The sequence below is a fragment of the Misgurnus anguillicaudatus genome, chromosome 9, assembly GCF_027580225.2.
Source record: "Misgurnus anguillicaudatus chromosome 9, ASM2758022v2, whole genome shotgun sequence".
Taxonomy (NCBI): domain Eukaryota; kingdom Metazoa; phylum Chordata; class Actinopteri; order Cypriniformes; family Cobitidae; genus Misgurnus; species Misgurnus anguillicaudatus.
In genome coordinates, this window is record NC_073345.2 from 36,746,265 (window position 1) to 36,765,349 (window position 19,085).

Genomic DNA, 19,085 nt, shown 5'->3' on the forward strand with positions numbered 1-19,085 from the left:
AGGGAACATAGGGATCATCGATGCTCACTGGTTTTTGCGTTGCATTGTGGGAATTTTTAGGGAACGAACGTTCCAGTGCACTGAACGGATTTTGCGATTGAGACAGCCCTTAAAATGGCCGACTCCCTGATCAGTGCCCTGACTACTGAACAAGGGAGCTGATTGAGACACACGGAGTTGTGCTGCATGCTCAGACAGGCATGACCGCGTTGTCTTCGTGACCACCCGTGAAGGACAGCTGCTCATCAAATATTACACCACCGTTTTGGATCTAAAACATCTGTTACACTATAATGTTGTACCTATCATGATTTCACTACACAATATTTAATATTGCAATCACGTTGACGATAGTATAAATATTGTTTGTTTGTTTATATATACACAGTGTAGGCCTATATATTTTCACACACAAAAAATCTATTGCAAATCAACAATTTTGAAAGTTCATTAAAAAATGTTTATTAAGTCTGCAGACAAGCAAAAATACAAATGATTAATGCAAGACACACCATCAAAAGAAATAAAAAAAAACTGCAACAGGTTCTAGGAAATAGAAACTTGAACTCAAAATAGCTGATTTGAGAACAGACCAATTTTTATTCATCTCCACATCACAAGTTTGCATTGATAAGATGGTTTTAAATGTGATGATATTCGGTATGAATCTGAAGTTTTATCGCAGGCCTTTGCGCTTCATCAGCGTTCTCTTCTTCAGCTCAGTCAGTTTGAGCTTTTTCTTGGTCGTTTGAGGTTCTGGAGCCTCCCATTCAACGTGAACCGTTTTCTGCTCGGCTGGAGTTACAAACACGTCATCTGTGACGTCCTGTGTCAGCACTTCCTGTCCCTCTTTACGCTTCTCCTTGCGAATCTCCTTTACCATCTGTCTCTCCTTTTGTTTGGCAGCAAACGCTAGTCGCAGTATTCGCCGATGCTACAGATCACACAATAAGACGATGTCACATTAAAACAAACATGTTCTTAATTTGATAATACTTACTGAAAACTCACCATATTGGGCGACTGAAAATGAGGGTTTTCATAAAGTGTGGGTCCACCAAAGCTCCCCTGAAAGATTTTAATCGGGTTCAGGACAAAACGAGGGCCGATCTCAACAAGAGCTGCATCTTCTTCAATAATCTATCAATGGAAGAATCGTTGGTCCCAAAAGAATACAACCAAGTTAGTGTTAATGATTGAAAGAGATTTATGATGACCTCACCTGATAGTTTCTGAACCAGATTCGGTTGTCTGCGATGGTGAATGTGAAGACGTGATCCACAAAGGGCTGACTCTTGGGATGATACTGAGGTGTTGAGAAGGTCTAAAAGAACAAGATCTTCTGTTAACTGACTGGGAAAAAGGCGCGTTCATGTTGATTGTCAAAAGAAAAATCTCTATACTATCATTTCTTGGGTTTTTATTTTAATTGCATCATAGTCAGTGGCGGCCGGTGACTTATTTTTCGAGGGCGCACCATGCGAAGCTCGATACACAACATGTATGAAGCCTGTCACGTTTGTGGCTCGAGTTTGAAAATATGTGCTCGGCGCGTCATGTAAACATGTGCATCACGTGTCATCATGTCAAAATAGGAATCTGCTGCAGTTGCTTTGAAGGGGTTTGCCAGTTACTCACTTAATCTCATGTGTAATCAGAGTTTAGTGTTAAGTTAGTGTCTTGTGTTTTGTAAGCTTCTCTTTCATCATAAATCCTTTCGACGCGTGTGCAGCAGGCACATATTTTGACAAGACACCCAACAAACACATATTTTGAATTCACGCCCCTCGGAAGAGAAGTCACCGGCCACCACTGATCATAGTGTTAGTGATCAGTCGTAGATTAGGTGACAAGAACAGAAACCCCAGAATACATATTACATTTCAATATTGCATAAAACTGTAAAGATGCAGTGAAATACAAACAAAGAAAATGTTTTTATGAACCTGAGTAAAAAGTTCCTTCAGTAGGGCATAATGTGGATCCTTGTCAAATTTCTATAAGGGAATAGACAAATTTTATTAGTCAACATCCTCATTTTGCCGGTTGCTTGAATGACTTAAATATTTCTTTTGACTCACGGGGTCGAACGACAGCAGCGGTCTGGAGCCTTTCAAACAGTTTCCAGTCATTTTCAGCTCAGCGAGAGTGTGAACTAATCATTTTTGGATCAAACAGACGCACATATTACATTTTCAGTTACAGAAATTTCAGGTTCACACAGTGTGACATGTTTGCTTAAACAATGTGGGACATAAATTCTACCGTTTTGAACAAGAAACTTGGCTGACGGTCCATGAGGAACGTTTGAGATCCTGTAAACCACAATGAAAGGTCACTGGTCAAGCACTGAGATTAGGTTTAAGAGACAGTGTCTGGGGAGTAATGAAGCAGATGCTCACCACATGTAGAGATCCTGCTTTTTCTTGGCCTCAAAAAAGATGCACTTGTTGCAATTTTTAATTTCACACACCTGAAACAAACAAACAAACAAACAAACAAACAAAGAGCTCAGGGTTGTGCTTGTTATACAAACATTTTTGCATTGATCTATAATAATTACACAATCCAGAGGAACATGCATGAATCACCTCATTGACCACAAAGAGTTTGTCCTTTCTGTCCATTTTGGTGTCTGAAAAAAAAAAAACAGAAATTTGAAAAAATAATTCTTGATAACTTTCATTTCATTTAGTTTAGTTATTCAGTAAATCTAATGTGGATTTACCAGCTTTGCTGTGAGGCATCATGGTTTTTAAATCCTGCATTAGGTGTCTTGTTCTGAAGTTGATGCCACGAGAGGAAAAGACCAAAACTCGCTCCTTGTTCTTCCATTTACCCTGATCACAGATCATTCAGATAAAAATATTAAATGAAAAAGTTTTCATTAAAACTAGTAGAAACTCACCAGTCTGTAAGAACGAATTATTATATAAATATACAGAAGATTATATATAGACTATATTTCTACAGATGGCATTCTGTAAAACCAATTCATTTTTAACACAATGTCAGTATAAAATGAGACTTCCTAAAATGCTTAACATACCTAAACAACAACCAGGGAAAACCACATTTTTTCCAGGAAAAACTTAAAAAAAGGGAACCTAACAAAAACCCCTAAAGTTTGTCAAACCTTACTTGCAATAAACACTTAACCTATATAAACCCTACATCAGTTAAAAGGAAGAGCTATTATTCCACAGATAAAGGGAATCATTTCTCTCTATCAAAGAGCTGAAGGTAACGGCTGTTTATTGCAAGTAAGGTTTTTCAGATTGGGTATGTCAATAGTTTTTTTTTTTACATCTTATCATAATAAAGAAAACACACATACATAATACATCAGAACTGCAGCAACACATCTGTATGATGGATACGGTAAACTACAGCAGTGTAAACTTACACTTATTTCCCTGCAGATCTGGTCTACCAGCTTGGCTTTAGCTAGTTCAGCAGGTTAGTTTTAGAGGGGGTTTGGAAACAATTTTAAGCTCATTTTAGTTGGAAGACAGCTAAAACCAGTTACTTCCATCTTAAACCATTTCATACACATGTAAGGTTTTTATTTAATACAGACGTAATGCTTTTTCACACAAATGTATATTTTTTATTTCACAGATGTAAGATATTGTTAGGAGCAACCTGTTGTTAAAGTTCAGATTAATTCTCTGACTATTCTATGATTATTACATTATTAAAAAAAGGACATACATTTTAAATAACTCTTTAACTTTATGTACTCCATTCTGAACTATATTTAAAAACGGCCATGCTGTTGCTTTGAAACAATGAACATTGTGTAAATACAACTAAATAAAAAATTCATGTCATCAGACTGACTAACATTACAGTTTATGATCAATAATTATGATCAAATTATCATTCTAAAACTGGAATCATGTGAAATTATTATAAATCGTTTATAAGCCCGTTGACGAGTATATGATGATGTACGAGTTTAATATCTCACCGCGCTGACTGGCTTCGGGACGCTGATAATATTGCAGTGGTCAGATGTTTCATTGTCTTTTTCATTCTCCACTGTAACCCTTGCTTTCTTATTGTTGGTTACGGCGTTTGTCGTCTTATTTCGCTTTATTTTGGCATTGATTTCTGATGGTCCCTCTGCCGCACGTTTCCTTCTGCGCGCCGCCATCTTTCTCACATACGTCACCGGAAGCGGATGAGCAGAAGTGACGTCTCAAGCACGCGCGGCGCGAGTCGCCAGCCAGGAACAGAAGCAGATAACTCGAGAAATGTGAGCTATGAGCAGGTAACAGTTAAATTAGTTGTAATGCCGTGATCGCAGATCGCCGTTAAACTCGGAAAAGGACGTCACGATGAGCTCCGAATTTACTGGAGAAACAGAGGAAATAAAGGATGACGATGAAGATGAGATGAAGGACAAAGATAAAGATGATGACGAAAATGATGATGAAGGGTTCTCAGTGCTGTCAGATCTGCCTGTTGAGACCAGTGAGAGACGCCCAACTTGCCACACGTGCTGGTGAGAGAGAGAGAGAGTGAGAGAGAGAGAGAGAGAGAGAGAGAGAGAGAGAGAGAGAGACAGAGAGAGAGACAGATAGAGAGAGAGAGAGAGAGACAGTCTGTATACAGATAACACACAATTAGGGTTGCCAACTTTCTCACTCTGGAATACGGGACAAAATGTGGCCTGTCGCAACAGTGCTTATATGGTTTTGTATACAGTGTATTTAAGCCATTTGTCAAAATGATACCTAATCTCTTAATTCAATATTATTTTATAACTCTTATGCCTTGGGAACATACATGGTAGGTTTATTAATAGTTTGTTAATTTACAGCAGGTAGCCTACTTTTAACACAGTAAGGCTACTTTTGAACCATTAAAGGTGCAGTGTGTAAATTTTAGTACATAGTGGTGAGGTTGCAAATTGCAACAAACGTTTCAGTCCACCGTTCACTGAAACGGATAGAGAAGTTACGGTAGCCGCCACCGTACAGCCATGTCATTGTTGGAGACAAAGTTTGTCTGTTAAGGGCTTTTGTAGAAACAAAATGGTGATTTTCCATGTAAGGGAACCCTTTATGTAGATAAAAACATCTAATTCTAAGGTAATAAAACATAACACTTCATTATGAAAGGTCTTTATACACCACTGATAATATAGTTATGTATTTTATAAGGCCGGGATACACTGCACGATAATTGGCTGTCCCAGACGAAAGATTGCCATCGTGAAACTATCGTCGCGATTTCTGTAATCGTGGCTCTCCATCGGTGGTCCTATGTCATACAGTGAGAGAGGTTCAAAGACGGCCGTTTTCCCAGTCTTGCGTCCAAAGATAGCCTACGATAGTTTTCAGTGTGTTTGCTGCTACGACCTGCGCGCCGGTATTTGTTTAACACGAGTGCATGCTGGTGACGTAGCGCAACGTGTGACGCAGCCGCCGAAGCTTCCGTGTCATCGTCGTACAGTCTACACGTCTCTCGTACCCGAGTTTAAACGATACATGTCGCACAGTTTGATAAGGTAATGATCTTATAAGAGGACAAAAATCGTGCAGTGTATTCCGGGCTTAAAACAAAACACTTGTGACTACCGCACGAAAGGTAAATAAAACGTTATTCCCTTCATTTTAATCTTGTGACAAACTGAACTAACATAGATTCTATAAGATGTGGTCTTACAGGGTCAACAACAAAAACATAAATTAAAACACACTTACAATATGTGAATCAGAAGCGCCAAAATGTCCTAGTAAAGTTGAAAATGATTCAATCCTTCAGATTGATGTCTTTTAGGCAGGTCTGGATCAGCGATCTCTTCAGAATTGAGAGCAAACTTAGTAACTATGCCGATCTTACACAAACAGCTAAGTAACCGACTATATAAAAAAGCAAACATAAAATCGTATTATTTGACCCTCTTTAACGTGTACTGAATATGCTGGGGATCTGTGATTGGATAAAAGGTGTCGTGATCAGCACTGCTGCTGCTTGTGGCACCGCAAGGACTGACAGTGGATGACATCAAAGTACCGCGAGAGCATTTCGATAGCGGCTTCTGTGGGATTTCTCGAATCCCTCTCGCGGGATTTTGATGTTGTCTGCCTGTCGTTGTGGCGCCACATGAAGCTGAAGCCTGTTGTATCAGTCACTGGTTAGATCAAGCGTAGCGGTCAAAAAACGGGACGCGGGATGTCCCGTACTGGAAAAAAATAATTAGGCTTAAAATACGGGACGTCCCGGCTAATCCGGGACAGTTGGCAACCCTAATACTGCTCCATAATCACGACATGTATGCCTTTCAATTGAAATATATTATAAGATGCACAAATAAATCTACGCCCCGATTACATTAGAAAAGAAACCAATGAGATTATACTATTAGCTATTTACTGTATGATGGAAATTACACCACTGCTGCAAAAACAACAGTTTGTCCATTTGGCAAAAAACATCAAATTTACTCGAAGCAAAACACCAAACCACATGGCCATTGTTTTCTGATTTAGCAATGATGTTAGAGAAAATTGTAACACTGACAATTAATAAAATAAAACGTCAGTCTCTGCCAAGCTCGTTGTGATATGGATTCATTGATTGTCCATGTTACCTACAGGCCTAAACCAGTATTGTGTTTTCACCCATAAAGTAACATAAACCCTAACGTTGAAACCATCACTGACACATCTGTGTGCATTTGAAAGAATCAACCTTTTGTTTACTAGGGGAGAGCAAGGGTGAAAGTATCATTTTTTTTCTGAAAAACTTGATTTAAAAAACCTAATGTTTAGACAGATATATATTTTTGCTGTGGTCAATAACTCACAAGTGTTGTCTATCAATACCAGGTGGTATTTTGCACAAATGTTGACAGTATAATTCAACAGTACAAGATACATTTTTTTTTGTGTTACTCTTGTTTTTAGTGACTATGACCTTGTTAATATGTGAATGCAAACATATTTTGTTCTATATTTGTGCAAAAAATTAAATGTTTCAATAGCATTCGTACAGTAAAAACTTCACATTTTTTTTACAGTATGAACACTATGAAAATTTTATGAAATGAGTAGCATAATATAAATTCTCAACATAATGCCCCACATTAGCAGCGATGCAAAATTAACAAAGGTTAGGGTAACAACAAGTGTTACTTTTGTCCCGAAAGGAACTTCTGACATTTATACCTGGTTTACATTTATACTGAAAAACTCAAACTTCAAACAAAACTCGAAAAGGAAAGTCAAACTTCAGGATGGGTTACAACACTAAATAACTGTAGATTGAGCAGTACTGTAACACATGAAATGAGAAACACAACCTGTAATAAAAAAGGCAGCTTTAGTCATTTTCTTTTCATGATTGAATTAAGCTCCCCTGACCCAACCGTGACCGAAATATACGTCATTGTTACCACTTTCCTTATTGATTTCTTCTGTATCTTGATAGCATTGCCATACCAACATGTAATACATGATGCTGTGACACTATCGATGACTGCTGCACCATAAAATCTCAAAAGCATTCTGTTGTGGACATTAATGGAAAGTCATTTTCTAGTATGAGTTAGAAATGTCTAGTGGTGATTAGTGATGCGTTAGTGTGCATTACTGTTAGGGTTATGACCTTTCAGACTCGCACTAGATTCTTGACTTTGCATTTAAAGGTTATTTTCGTGAGCTGGCTGTCCATCATCAGTGTCTGTATGGCTTTAATGCAGCGTATTTAATGAGGTTTTAATAATTTGTGTGTTTTCTTGGGGTCAGTCGTCCAATTAAGGTGTGTCTATGCCCGTATCTACCGGCCCATCCTCTCGACGTCTCCACGTGTCTTTACATCGTCCAGCATCCGGCTGAGGTCTGTGCGTGTCCAAACATCTCATGGCATTCTTTACACTGTCCGATGAGTCAAAGTTCTTCTCTTCTGCTTCTTCCAGGAAAGTCGGGTCCTCCGTACGGTTCCGCTCCTGGTGGCGTGTCTCCCTCCGGGAAAATGCAAGGTCTTTATTGGAAGGCGATTTACTGAAGAGAGGTAAATTACACAGCACATTTATTCACAGCATACCTGTAAGGTTGCAGTTTTCAATTCTTTATGTCCAGCTGTCATCACGTTGGTTGTGTTAGATATCCCGAGCTGGCGGCCGTGTGTAAGGACGCACACACTCTGCTTCTGTATCCCGGCGCGTCCGCGGAAAATCTAGAGGATCTCGCTTCAGACTGTACTCTAACGGGCCACAATGTCATTCTGATCGATGGTACCTGGAGTCAAGCGAAGGACATGTTCCTCCGCAACTCTCTCTTCAGGCTGCCAAAACAGGTCCGATTCACACATAATGTTGCACTTTAGTCACAGTGTCAGTCGTGGCCTAGTAGTGGGTTAGAGAGTCGGACTTGTAACCCGAAGGTCGGCAGGTTACGACTGACGTGCCCTTGATGTTTACAGTTGTTTACTGCGGGGCTTGTGAATCAAACCTGTGATTTTAGAGTTATGAGGTTGATTCTTTAGCAATTAGGCAACAACCAGCCCACTACAGTTGTGTTCAAAATTATTCAACCCCAACTGAAATTGATTGTTTTGGCCGGTTTGACATTGATTTTGATCATTCAGTCATCCTGCTTACAATTACATCAAAGAGGCATGTGTAGGTCAGACAAATATAACATAACATTTATAATGAAATAACCACAAATGTCTTTTCTGTGCTCACATAATTTTCAGTTTTATTCAACCCCCAAGTGACATTCAATCTTAGTACCTAGTACAACATCCTTTTACAGTTAAAACAGCTTTTAAACGTGAAGCATAGCTTGACACAAGTGTCTTGCAGCGATCTACGGGTATCTTCGCCCATTCATCATGGGCAAAAGCCTCCAGTTCAGTCACATTCTTAGGCTTGCGCACTGCAACTGCTTTCTTTAAGTCCCACCAGAGGTTCTCAATCGGATTTAAGTCTGGTGACTGCGATGGCCACTTCAAAATGTTCCAGCCTTTTTTCTGCAACCATGCTCTAGTGGATTTGGAGGTATGCTTGGGATCATTGTCCTGTTGAAAGGTCCAACGTCTCCCAAGCCTCAGGTTTGTGACGGACTGCAACACATTGTCATCCAATATCTCCTGGTATTGAAGAGAATTCATGGTACCTTGCACACGCTGAAGTTTCCCTGTACCTGCAGAAGCAAAACAGCCCCAAAGCATGATTGACCCCCCACCATGCTTCACAGTAGGCAAGGTGTTCTTTTCTTCATAGGCCTTGTTTTTCCTCCTCCAAACATAGCGTTGATCCATGGGCCCAAACAGTTCTAATTTTCCACAGAACACTATCCCAAAACTTCTGTGGTTTGTCCACATGACTTTTGGCATACTGCAGTCGACTCTTCTTATTCTTTGGAGACAGCAAGGGGGTGGGCCTGGGAGTTCTGGCATGGAGGCCTTCAGTACGCAGGGTGCGCCGTATTGTCTGAGCAGAAACTTCAGTACCCACATCTTTTCTCAGTTCCTCAGCAGTCACACGGGGACTTTTTGCCACTCTACGCTTCAGATAGCGCACAGCAGTCGCAGTTAGCATCTTTTTTCTGCCACGACCAGGAAGTGTTTCAACAGTGCCCTTTGCCTTGAATTTGCGAATGATGCTTCCTATGGTGTCACTTGGTATGTTTAACATCTTTGCAATCTTCTTATAGCCATTGCCCTTCCTGTGAAGATTAATCACCTCTTCTCTTGTCTTCCTGGACCATTCTTTTGACTTCACCATGTTTGTAACCACACCAGTAAATGTTTAGAAGGAGTTGAGTATCACAGTCATTTTAAAGCTGCCTAATTGGTGCTTATTAGGCTTTATTGCTGTTCCCTGACATCCACAGGTGTTTTCAATACCTGATTGAAAACACTTCAATGAACCTCTGTTCTTCAGAGTGGTAGTTCTTTAAGGGGTTGAATAATTGTGTCAATGAAGAATTCACAAAAGAAACATTTACTACTATATTACAAAACCAATTGATGTCATTTTAGTTGCATATGGTTCTTTAAGAAGTCATTGTAGGATTTCATTCTGAATACAATTACAAATGTACACTAAATTCCCTAAAACCCTTAACAGCATTGGGGGGTTGAATAATTTTGAACACAACTGTATATACACAATACAGTATACCCAATATACATAATGGCACAATTACACAATACAGGGTTTGTACAGTGATTTGTTCACGATGAGGTTTGTCTCCACAGGTACAGCTCCGCAGCACCTCCTCTAGTCAGTATGTAATCCGCACCCAGCCCACCAACATGTGTGTGTCTACGCTTGAGTGTGCTGCCGTCACGCTCTCCATAATGGAGAAGAACCAACACATCCAGGAGGTTTGTCTTTTTCAGATGATCACTCTCTCACCTTTACAAAGTACAAACCGAGAGTTTTATCGAGGAGGTGTGTTTGGAGACTGCTGAGGTGTTTTTGATGATGTGTTTTCTGCAGGTTCTTCTCAAGCCTCTTCAGGCTCTTTGCTCCTTCCAGCTTCAGCACGGCGCTCAGGTCCACCACAGTAAAGAACATCTTATTAAAAATGGGCAGTACAACAAAATTCTGCCGCAAAACAAGCGCAAGATTCGCAGGATGCAGAAACTCATCGGCAACCAAAACAACTGAGCCTTTTTTATGAAACTACAACTTATTTTCTATAGGAAACAATGCTTACTGTTATTTGGTTTTAACCTGAGATTGACAGCTTATGTTCACATGTAGGGGTTTGATTTTTAGACAAGCAATATTAACGTTTGGATGAAGTTTCCTCTGTTAATCAATGATTGTTATTTCATTTGTGTTTGTAAAATTAAAGAGAATGTGTATTGGTTACGTGTATGTTTGATGCCCTCTAGTGACGTAAAACTTTAGCACAGCTGTAGGTGCAGAGCTTTGCAAGGCCGATCAGCGTAACTCATCAAAGTATCACGAGAGCATACCTGTCAAGATTCTCCCGTATTTTACCATTATATCCCGCCATCATCTCGTTTAAATAATTTCCCGTATTTTAGTCTTTCTTTTAAAAAGTCCCTCTGCCCGAATTTGATGTTTGCCAAATTCACCTCTTAAAGCATTCGCCAGTATATCTGTAACATATCACTCAAACGACACCCGTCAATAAAACGAGAAGAAAAAAAGCTTCTCGAGGATGGATGAAGGATGACGAGCAGCACGCAAAGCTACAACCACCACGCGCATTAGTGCGCACCTACGCCTGCGTACACAAATTCACTACACAAATGGCTAATGCGTGTTGCACCGCGGGTTGTGCATTTCTTATACCTTTTCGTGTTGGGAAACACTGCTGTTTGTGCTTTACTACTTAATTCAGGGTGTTAAGGAATGTAACTTCTGCGACCTATAACAAGTCTCTTGCAGATGCAAGAGAGCCATACAAACAATGATACAAAGTATAGACGGCAAAAAAACTTTTTACTTAGTATTTTTGTCTTGTTTTCAGTACAAATACTTAAATTCTTGGATTAATATGCATTTTCTTTACGAGCAAAACGACCTAAGAAAAATAAGTCTATAGTTTTAGACAAAAATATCAATGTTAAGTTATTTGTGCTTAAAACAAGCAAAAAAAAAAAAAAAATAATAAATAAATCTGCAAACGGGGTAAGAAAATATTTTCTGAATCTAGTGTATAAGAAAAAAATAAACGTATTTCAATATTTTTTACTTATCCCATTTTTTGGCTTGTTTTAAGCACAAATTCACTATTTTTTGTCTAAAACCTAGACTCACATTCTTAGGTCATTTTGCACACCAAGAAAGTGCATCTTAATTTAAGATTTATTTTAGATATTTATACAGAAAACAAGACAAAAATACTAAAAGTCATTTTTTTGCAGGGGATTATAGGGTCCGGGAATGTCCCTTATTTTCAAATCCCAATGTTGACCGGTATGCAAGAGAGTAGAATGCTCTGTAATGTGTTAAAGGGGTCGTATCCAGAAAATCTGACTTTTTCCATGTTTAAGTGCTACAATTGGTTCCCCAGTGCTTCTATTAACCTAGATCAACCAGTAACTTAGTTTTGTTAAACCATTCTCTGCAAGCATGTAAAAAATTAGTGATGTTTTCTGACCAATTACAACAATACCACCCCTTAATCTGCACTATCCAAGAGAGAGAAAAAAATAATTGACAGCACAGTTGAGTTTCAATTTTAACAAACCATAGTGATTAGCGCTTTCTTTTAATCAGATTATTTGCATTTTAAGGACACACCCAAAAATGCCACATTTTTATTGGCACCTAAAAAGTGGCAATTTTAACATGCTATAATAAATTATTTTAGTGGTATTTTTAGCTAAAACTTACATATGTACTCTGGTGACACCAAAGATTTATTTGACATCTCATTAAAAAATCTCATAATATGACCCCTTTAAATTAAGTACTCCTGAGCTATATTCTGATGTCATAGTACGATCAGTCTGCGCAGCTCTGCGTAAAGTCTGACTTAAGAACGTACGAGTTGTGAATAGCCAACCAGCTTCTGAGTCTGAAGTTCGCTCGTTTCTTTCGACCAATCAGCTCTGTTGAATGTATTTGAGTCTGAACAACAGAATCTGATAGAAGAACACGAAGATCAACATCAGCGACGGAGGAGATCAAAGTCTGCGACACGGTATGACAGAAACACCACAGTCCTACATGTCGTTTATGAATAAAAGTAAAATATTTTAAATAAATAAGTCTTATTTTCATGTCGAGTTTGTTTCTGACAGGCATGAACTTGAATTAGCTACCTGTTAGATTTATTAAAAGGTTTAAACTTATTGTTTCTCAAATAGCACGAATTTAGTTTGATTTATTAAAATGTAAGTTACTTCTGATCTTTTATTTCTGCTTAATATAAGTAATAATAAGTTACCTCATGTGTTTCAAACTTTATTTTATTAATATGACTTTCATAATTATGAACAACATTTTATCTTTCGAAGTACAGTTATTGTAAGTGATATAATATTAAAAACATGTCGTTTGTCATAGTATTTATTAAAGATGATTTAAAAAATATATTTGGGTGATATAAAAATAGAATCGTTTTTATTTGAGACGTATAGATGGCAAAGTATTAATTAGTAGGTTAGTTCACTACTAATGCCCTAAGAAATAAAGACCGTAATCTATTGTGTTTATTTACATGTTTTGACGAAGAGATTAACTCTGATTTTGACAATTAACATTTCAATTCAAGTTATGTAGCGCTACATAAAGCAGCTCTTACGTTGTAGAAATAAAAAAAAATACAGGAAATCAAGGAACAACAAAAGCATAGTAGTTATTAAAGATAGGTTAGTATGGAGTACATGTATTTCTTTATTTGAATAATGTCATACTCCATTCCAAACGATTCCTTTGAAACCAGAGTAAATGCTTAGCATTTCATATTTGAGCAATAATGTACGACAGAAATGTTGGAAATGAACAATATTTTGTGCAAATATTTGCTTGTCACAGTAAATTAACAACAATCTATTTTCAACAGAGACAAGTTAAAAAAAGTAAAAAATTACAACGGTTGCTCATATTTGCCCTCATTTTCGGAACTGTTCTTTATGTCTCCAAACAATCTCTTTGTTCTTTGGATATTTCTGTGTCTTTAGCTAGTAATGCTGGATGAATAAATGCCATATAAATGGATGATTGTAGAGGTGAAATGACCTTCTGTAAGCACCCGGTCTGTCCATCCTCAGTACAGATCAGGCCGCAGGAATGATGATGTGTTGTGTGTGAAGTGTGTAAGGTGAATACAGTGTGTGTGTGTTATTTAGCACTGAAGATCCTTTCTGTGCTGATGACAGCCACGTCCGGATGCCATTAGCTCTGTGGAGCAGGCTTATCTCACCAGAAATCTTGATTTACCCTCTCCTTGGTCTTCTCTTTATGATGTGTTATGGTTACTGATCAGTAGCCAGACATGCAGTTTTCAGTATATCAAGAGAAACTAAATCCATCCACTCATACGATGAAGCACGGCCTCTCAGCAGCACTGGATAAAACAAATGCTATAACATTGGAAAGCCTTATCAGCTCTCTGTCAACCTATACATTACGCTATTCATTAATTTGTGTTTCAGATGAGCAGTTTGTCACATTTTGGTTCTCTGAGATCTAAACTTGAGGAAACTCTTGTGTCATATCATCACCTGAACGCAACTGAGTGGAACGTTGCAAAGAAATCAGTAAGTTCTTCTTTAATTCTCTTCCTGTGTGTGTCTGTCCATCTGTTTGACTTTCGCTTCAGCCTTTCAGCTTGACATGGTCTGTCTGCTTTCTTCAGAAGGATGTGACCGTTTGGAGGAAACGTTCGGAGGAATTTGGTGGATTTCTGTGAGTCTTAATGTCAAGCGCTGCCCTAGAGGTCCACCTTCCTGCAGAAATAAACACGTATGAATCGGCTAATTATAGACTTCAGGTCAGAGACCTGTGCGTGATAGATTTTTTTTATTCTGCTCTTAGCACTTGCGCAGGTTTTCTCCCGCTCCTGCAAAAAACAAAAATCAATACTATTTTCCTGGTCCCGCCTTCAAAATTCTGTAGTTAGTATACATCCTGCTTTTGCACGCTCATCTTTTAATATGCAATGTTTTACCACTCGTTCCCGATTGTGAAAAATAACAAAGGAACAGAAAATGAGCAAAAATTTATAGCGATTGTTGGCTAACAAGGTGCTGACTCGTTTTGGATAAAAGCGTTTGCTAAATGTAAATTAAGGAAGCCCTGGGCAGAGATGATGGTATAGGATGGGCACCAACAACAGATATTTTAGTTGTTTCATCTTTTAGTGCTCTTGTCATGTTGATTTACTTGTCATTTAAAGTCAGAGAAGATTGGCTTTTTTTTAAAAACTGCACATATAGGACGCTACAGACCTCAATCTTTGGCCTTTGCATTATGTACTGCACTGATCGAGATCCACCTGCTGTATCATGCTTACTCGAGATAAAGAGATATAGATTACTCGTGATAAAGTGTAAACATTAACCTTGTGATGAAAGATGTAACAAATTTATTTAAGTTACATGTAAGGTTTTTTATTGGATATTTTATTTTAAAATGTTCCCGCAAATCAACATATAATCCCCCAACATCCACACCAAAAGTTTCTAGCGCTCGCTCGCCCGCCCGCACACATCTAATCTCGTCCTTCACACTGCACTCTGATGCAGATCTCTATGTCAGGGTTTAAAGTGCAGGCAGATTTGTTGTATTTAGTGTCTGATCTTTATGGGACAGTGACCCACCAGGAAGTAAGATTTCACACCCCGCTGACCTCTAATACACATTCATAATATGGGAAATGTCTCCTTTTCTTTGTAGGTATAAAGCAGAGGGAAGAGTTGCAGAGAATCCCCAGAGGATTGTGGAGTATATCCGGCCCGGGCCGTGCAGATTAAACTGGGACAGTCTAATGACTTCAATGGAGATTGTAGAAACACTTGACGAGGTAAATATATCTTCCTGTTAATGTACAACGGTTAATGGCAGCTAGTGATTGTTTATCCATGTTGTTAAGGGTCTATATGATGAAACACATGCATTATTATTATCAGCTTGGCAAATCTCAAGGTGACCGTTTCTGCTGCAAATTTCATATTTAATACTTTTGGTGAATTCACATCTCATGTTTTAGTTAGATTATATAAGTTAGAGCTGACTATTTAATCAATATTAAATTAAAATATCTCAACTATCCCATCCCATTTGTTGTTATTTGCAGGGCTGTTGCGTTGTGAAATACACAACAGCAGGACAACTGTGGGATATCATTTCTCCTCGAGAGTTTGTGGATTTTTCGTACACTACAGACTATGAGAATGGTCTGCTATCCTGCGGTCAGTAGCTTGCTGTTTGTTGAATGTTGGGTTCACTTTTAATGACTATTTAAATGTAGTAAATGTAAACATCTCACTTAACCCTAAGCCTATTACCAGCACCATAAAATATAGACAATATGATAGTGAAAAATAAATCATCATTCATATTTGTGTGTGGTTTTCTACTATGCACGTAGTGCCTGCTGTGTTTTATTATGCTGCTTTCATATTAGCAGGGTTAGGGGTTAAGCATGTTGAAAAAATAAAGACTGCCTTTTTCCCCTTTAATTTTGAAGTGATTCTTGTAGTGGAAGTCATTGGTTGAATGTCATGTTGTTATTGTCATTACAGGTGTGAGCGTTGACCATGATGAACACAAACAGGGTTTCGTACGAGGGTTTAATCACCCGTGTGGTTGGTTCTGCATTCCAGAGGAGAATTCTACACACAGTTTACTAACTGGCTACATCCAAACTGACCTGCGGGGAATGTTACCGCAGTCTGCGGTGGACACGGCGATGGCCAGCGGTCTGGTCAATTTTTACAGTGACCTCAGACAGGCTCTAAATGTTACGCGTAGTCTCCATTACGTGCAAATATGATAATGAGAGAATTATGCAGAGACCAAGCAATGCTTTGGTTTTTATTTATTAACTGATAGTACATATGTAAATTAAAAAGTTCACGGTTGAATATTTCCTGTGTTATCTGACTTTCAGTCAGTTTCATTTCTGTGCAATGATTAATAAATGAACCCTAAAACTTCAGCACTAATCTGTCTGACCTCACAGTTAACTTTAATATTGTAGAGATAAGTGAAAGGTTCGTTCTAACCCTAACCTCAATTCCTCAACTACACCATTAGCTTGACTGTAAATATCACATTTCTATGAAAAATTCACATCATTTAGGATCTAAATTTGATTTAAATTGTTTTTAGATATTGATCTAGATGTTATGTGTTGAATTCGGCCATTTGGTGTTTAGAAAATAACATAAAATAATTACAGTTTGTAACACACTCTCAATATAGATATTACTCTGAGGGGATTTAACAGATAATCGAGGTGTACTGTTAAATAACCTTTTCACAAAACCAAGGATCTTTTTATCTTATTTTATTTATCCCACATATACCAAACATATTCAAAGAAAACAACTGATATAAACAAACCACTTCAAAACACTTAAATTAAATGATAATTTTAGAGTTTAAAGTCCAGAGCAATACTTGAGTCTGATGCAATTATTACATCCCCAATTCCACATTGGTAAGACAAAGTAAACTGGAATGCTGTCCATAGGCCACAGCAATATGAGTAACACTCAGTTCCAATGTCAAAAGAAAACGGAATTAATCCACTGGTGAAGACCACAAATGAATACACAGTGATTCCTCCAGAAGATAATTGCCAATAACAAGCTTCACACAATACATAGAGGTTTTTGGTTCTTGCCATTTACAACAAAAGTCCTTTCTAAGAAAACAAATAACCAACTTCAGCAATCACCTCATAGTCACAGTAGAGCAGAAACTCAAAGAGTTCTAGTTTAGTTTATTTTTTTATTAAAAACACAACTACAGCGTGGCGCTGTCCAAGGTGCTGTACAAAGCATTTTTAAAAATTACATCATAAATACATTAAATAAGCAATGAAAAAAAACGCATTATTTAAAAGAATGGTATATTAAACAAAGTGTAAAAGATAACACGGCACTAAAACAGGTTTCAAGAGGCGGTAAAGGCTTTAGATAACAAGTAGGATTTTAACTTCTTTTTAAAAACAGACACTTTACAGCTCTAATTTGGTGAGGTAAAGAGTTCCACAGTTTGGGACCAATGACCAAAAAAGCACGGCCCCCTTAAAGTGTAATCGAGACCTGGGGACAAAGAGAAGCAGCTGATCAGAGGACCTACAGTAAGGGATCTAGTAGGAATGTGGTGCTTTAGATGGTCTGAAAGATAAGAGGATGCCAGCCCATTTAGAGATTTTAAAACCATCACTAAGATTTTATACTCAATGTGAAGATGTACAGGTAGCCAGTTGAGAGAGAAAATAATTGGTGTGATATGATCATGTTTATGTGTGCCAGTCAACATCCTGGCTCCTAAGTGAGTTACAATATTCTAGCCGAGAAAAAAATAAATGCATGAATAGTTTTCTCTAATGCTCTAGAACAGTGTTTCTCAAACTTTTTCAGCCAAAGGACCACTTTATCTTCCAATTTTTTTCTGAGGATCACCTAACAGAATCCCCCTCTTAACACGCCCCCAAAAAACAACAAAATAGGAAGGATAAGCTAAGTTTAAGTTTAATATGCAACTGTTTCAAGTCAAAAACACATTTTTTAAACACAAATGCAATGCTATGTTCAGTTATTATAATATGAATTGTAAATGTGAAATGAGTTACAGCTTAATATGAACAACAAACTGCACATATGAAAAAAATGCAATTAAACATAGTATAACAGCCTAGGTCCCACTTAATGTCATTCCAAAGAGCCCTTAGTTTAAAACTGAGGTGGTGGGTATATGAAGTCTGTGGTTGTAACTATGGTAACAATAAAATACAAAAAAAAATGTTCCCCTTAATGTCCAAAATCACTGAAATTACAGGGTTGACACTTGATCCTTCTATTGACTCCTCTTTAGTTTGGCCACCGATCCATTTTTACATTATTAAAACAGAATGGCAAGAACTGATATCACAGTTTTGCAAGTGCATAAAAAATCTACTTAAATAATTGACGATTGTATAAACACTTGACTAGTTTAGGTCATCTTTTGGCGGACCACTGGGGGGGGTTTGGCGGACCACTAGTTGTCCGCGGACAACACATGGAGAATTACTGCTCTAGAAGACAAGAAGGATTTGGCCTTTGCCAGGAGTCTCAGATGAAAAAATTAAGATTTTACCACAGCATTTATTTGCTTGTTCCATTTTTGTTCTCCACAAAAGGACTTTAGATGCCATATCTGAGAGGGAGCACAAACACATGTCAGGGTTTCCGCAGGGTCTTAAAAAATCTTAAATAGTCTAAAATTCAGAAAGTTAAATTTAAGGCATTAAAAAGTCTTAAAAACGGCCAGATTTTTATCCTAGGTCTTAAATTTAATTAACCCAAGTCTTAAATTTCTTATTCCCGAAAAGCGTTGTCCACAAAAAATAAAATAGTACTTTAAAATGCTGTAGAACTAATCAGTGATGGAGGAAGAAAGTGTTTAATGGCCCTGA

General features: G+C 37.9%; 3 protein-coding genes across 6 annotated transcripts; 2 read left to right on the forward strand and 1 right to left on the reverse strand.

Moving 5' to 3' along the window:
- Nucleotides 1–437: 437 nt before the first annotated feature.
- On the reverse strand, nucleotides 438–4,159 carry bxdc2 (brix domain containing 2). The gene is made up of 10 exons (XM_055181000.2): nucleotides 3,974–4,159; nucleotides 2,729–2,840; nucleotides 2,592–2,635; nucleotides 2,403–2,473; nucleotides 2,266–2,315; nucleotides 2,082–2,155; nucleotides 1,947–1,997; nucleotides 1,223–1,324; nucleotides 1,012–1,140; nucleotides 438–934 (listed from the first exon to the last, which is right to left on the reverse strand). The coding sequence occupies exons 1-10, from the start codon at nucleotides 4,157–4,159 to the stop codon at nucleotides 677–679; spliced, it is 1,077 nt and encodes a 358-aa protein (XP_055036975.1). The 3' UTR covers nucleotides 438–676.
- Nucleotides 4,160–4,343: 184 nt separating this feature from the next.
- dtwd2 (DTW domain containing 2) lies at nucleotides 4,344–10,843 on the forward strand. 2 transcript variants are annotated; one of them, XM_055181002.2, is made up of 6 exons: nucleotides 4,344–4,510; nucleotides 7,761–7,851; nucleotides 7,931–8,025; nucleotides 8,094–8,310; nucleotides 10,222–10,350; nucleotides 10,466–10,843. In XM_055181002.2, exons 1-6 carry the CDS (start codon nucleotides 4,344–4,346, stop codon nucleotides 10,634–10,636), a joined length of 870 nt encoding a protein of 289 aa, XP_055036977.1. In that variant the 3' UTR covers nucleotides 10,637–10,843. The 2 variants fall into 2 exon arrangements, with proteins under 2 accessions (XP_055036977.1, XP_055036978.1); XM_055181003.2 differs by having other exon boundaries at nucleotides 8,118–8,310.
- Nucleotides 10,844–12,492: 1,649 nt separating this feature from the next.
- Nucleotides 12,493–16,613, forward strand: stard4 (StAR related lipid transfer domain containing 4). 3 transcript variants are annotated; one of them, XM_055181004.2, is made up of 6 exons: nucleotides 12,493–12,650; nucleotides 14,107–14,211; nucleotides 14,310–14,359; nucleotides 15,350–15,476; nucleotides 15,750–15,864; nucleotides 16,198–16,613. In XM_055181004.2, the coding sequence occupies exons 2-6, from the start codon at nucleotides 14,107–14,109 to the stop codon at nucleotides 16,446–16,448; spliced, it is 648 nt and encodes a 215-aa protein (XP_055036979.2). In that variant the 5' UTR covers nucleotides 12,493–12,650; the 3' UTR covers nucleotides 16,449–16,613. The 3 variants fall into 3 exon arrangements, with proteins under 3 accessions (XP_055036979.2, XP_073727758.1, XP_055036981.2); XM_055181006.2 differs by lacking the exon at nucleotides 12,493–12,650 and having other exon boundaries at nucleotides 14,193–14,211; nucleotides 14,310–14,416; XM_073871657.1 differs by lacking the exons at nucleotides 12,493–12,650; nucleotides 14,310–14,359.
- The last annotated feature ends 2,472 nt before the right edge of the window (nucleotides 16,614–19,085 follow it).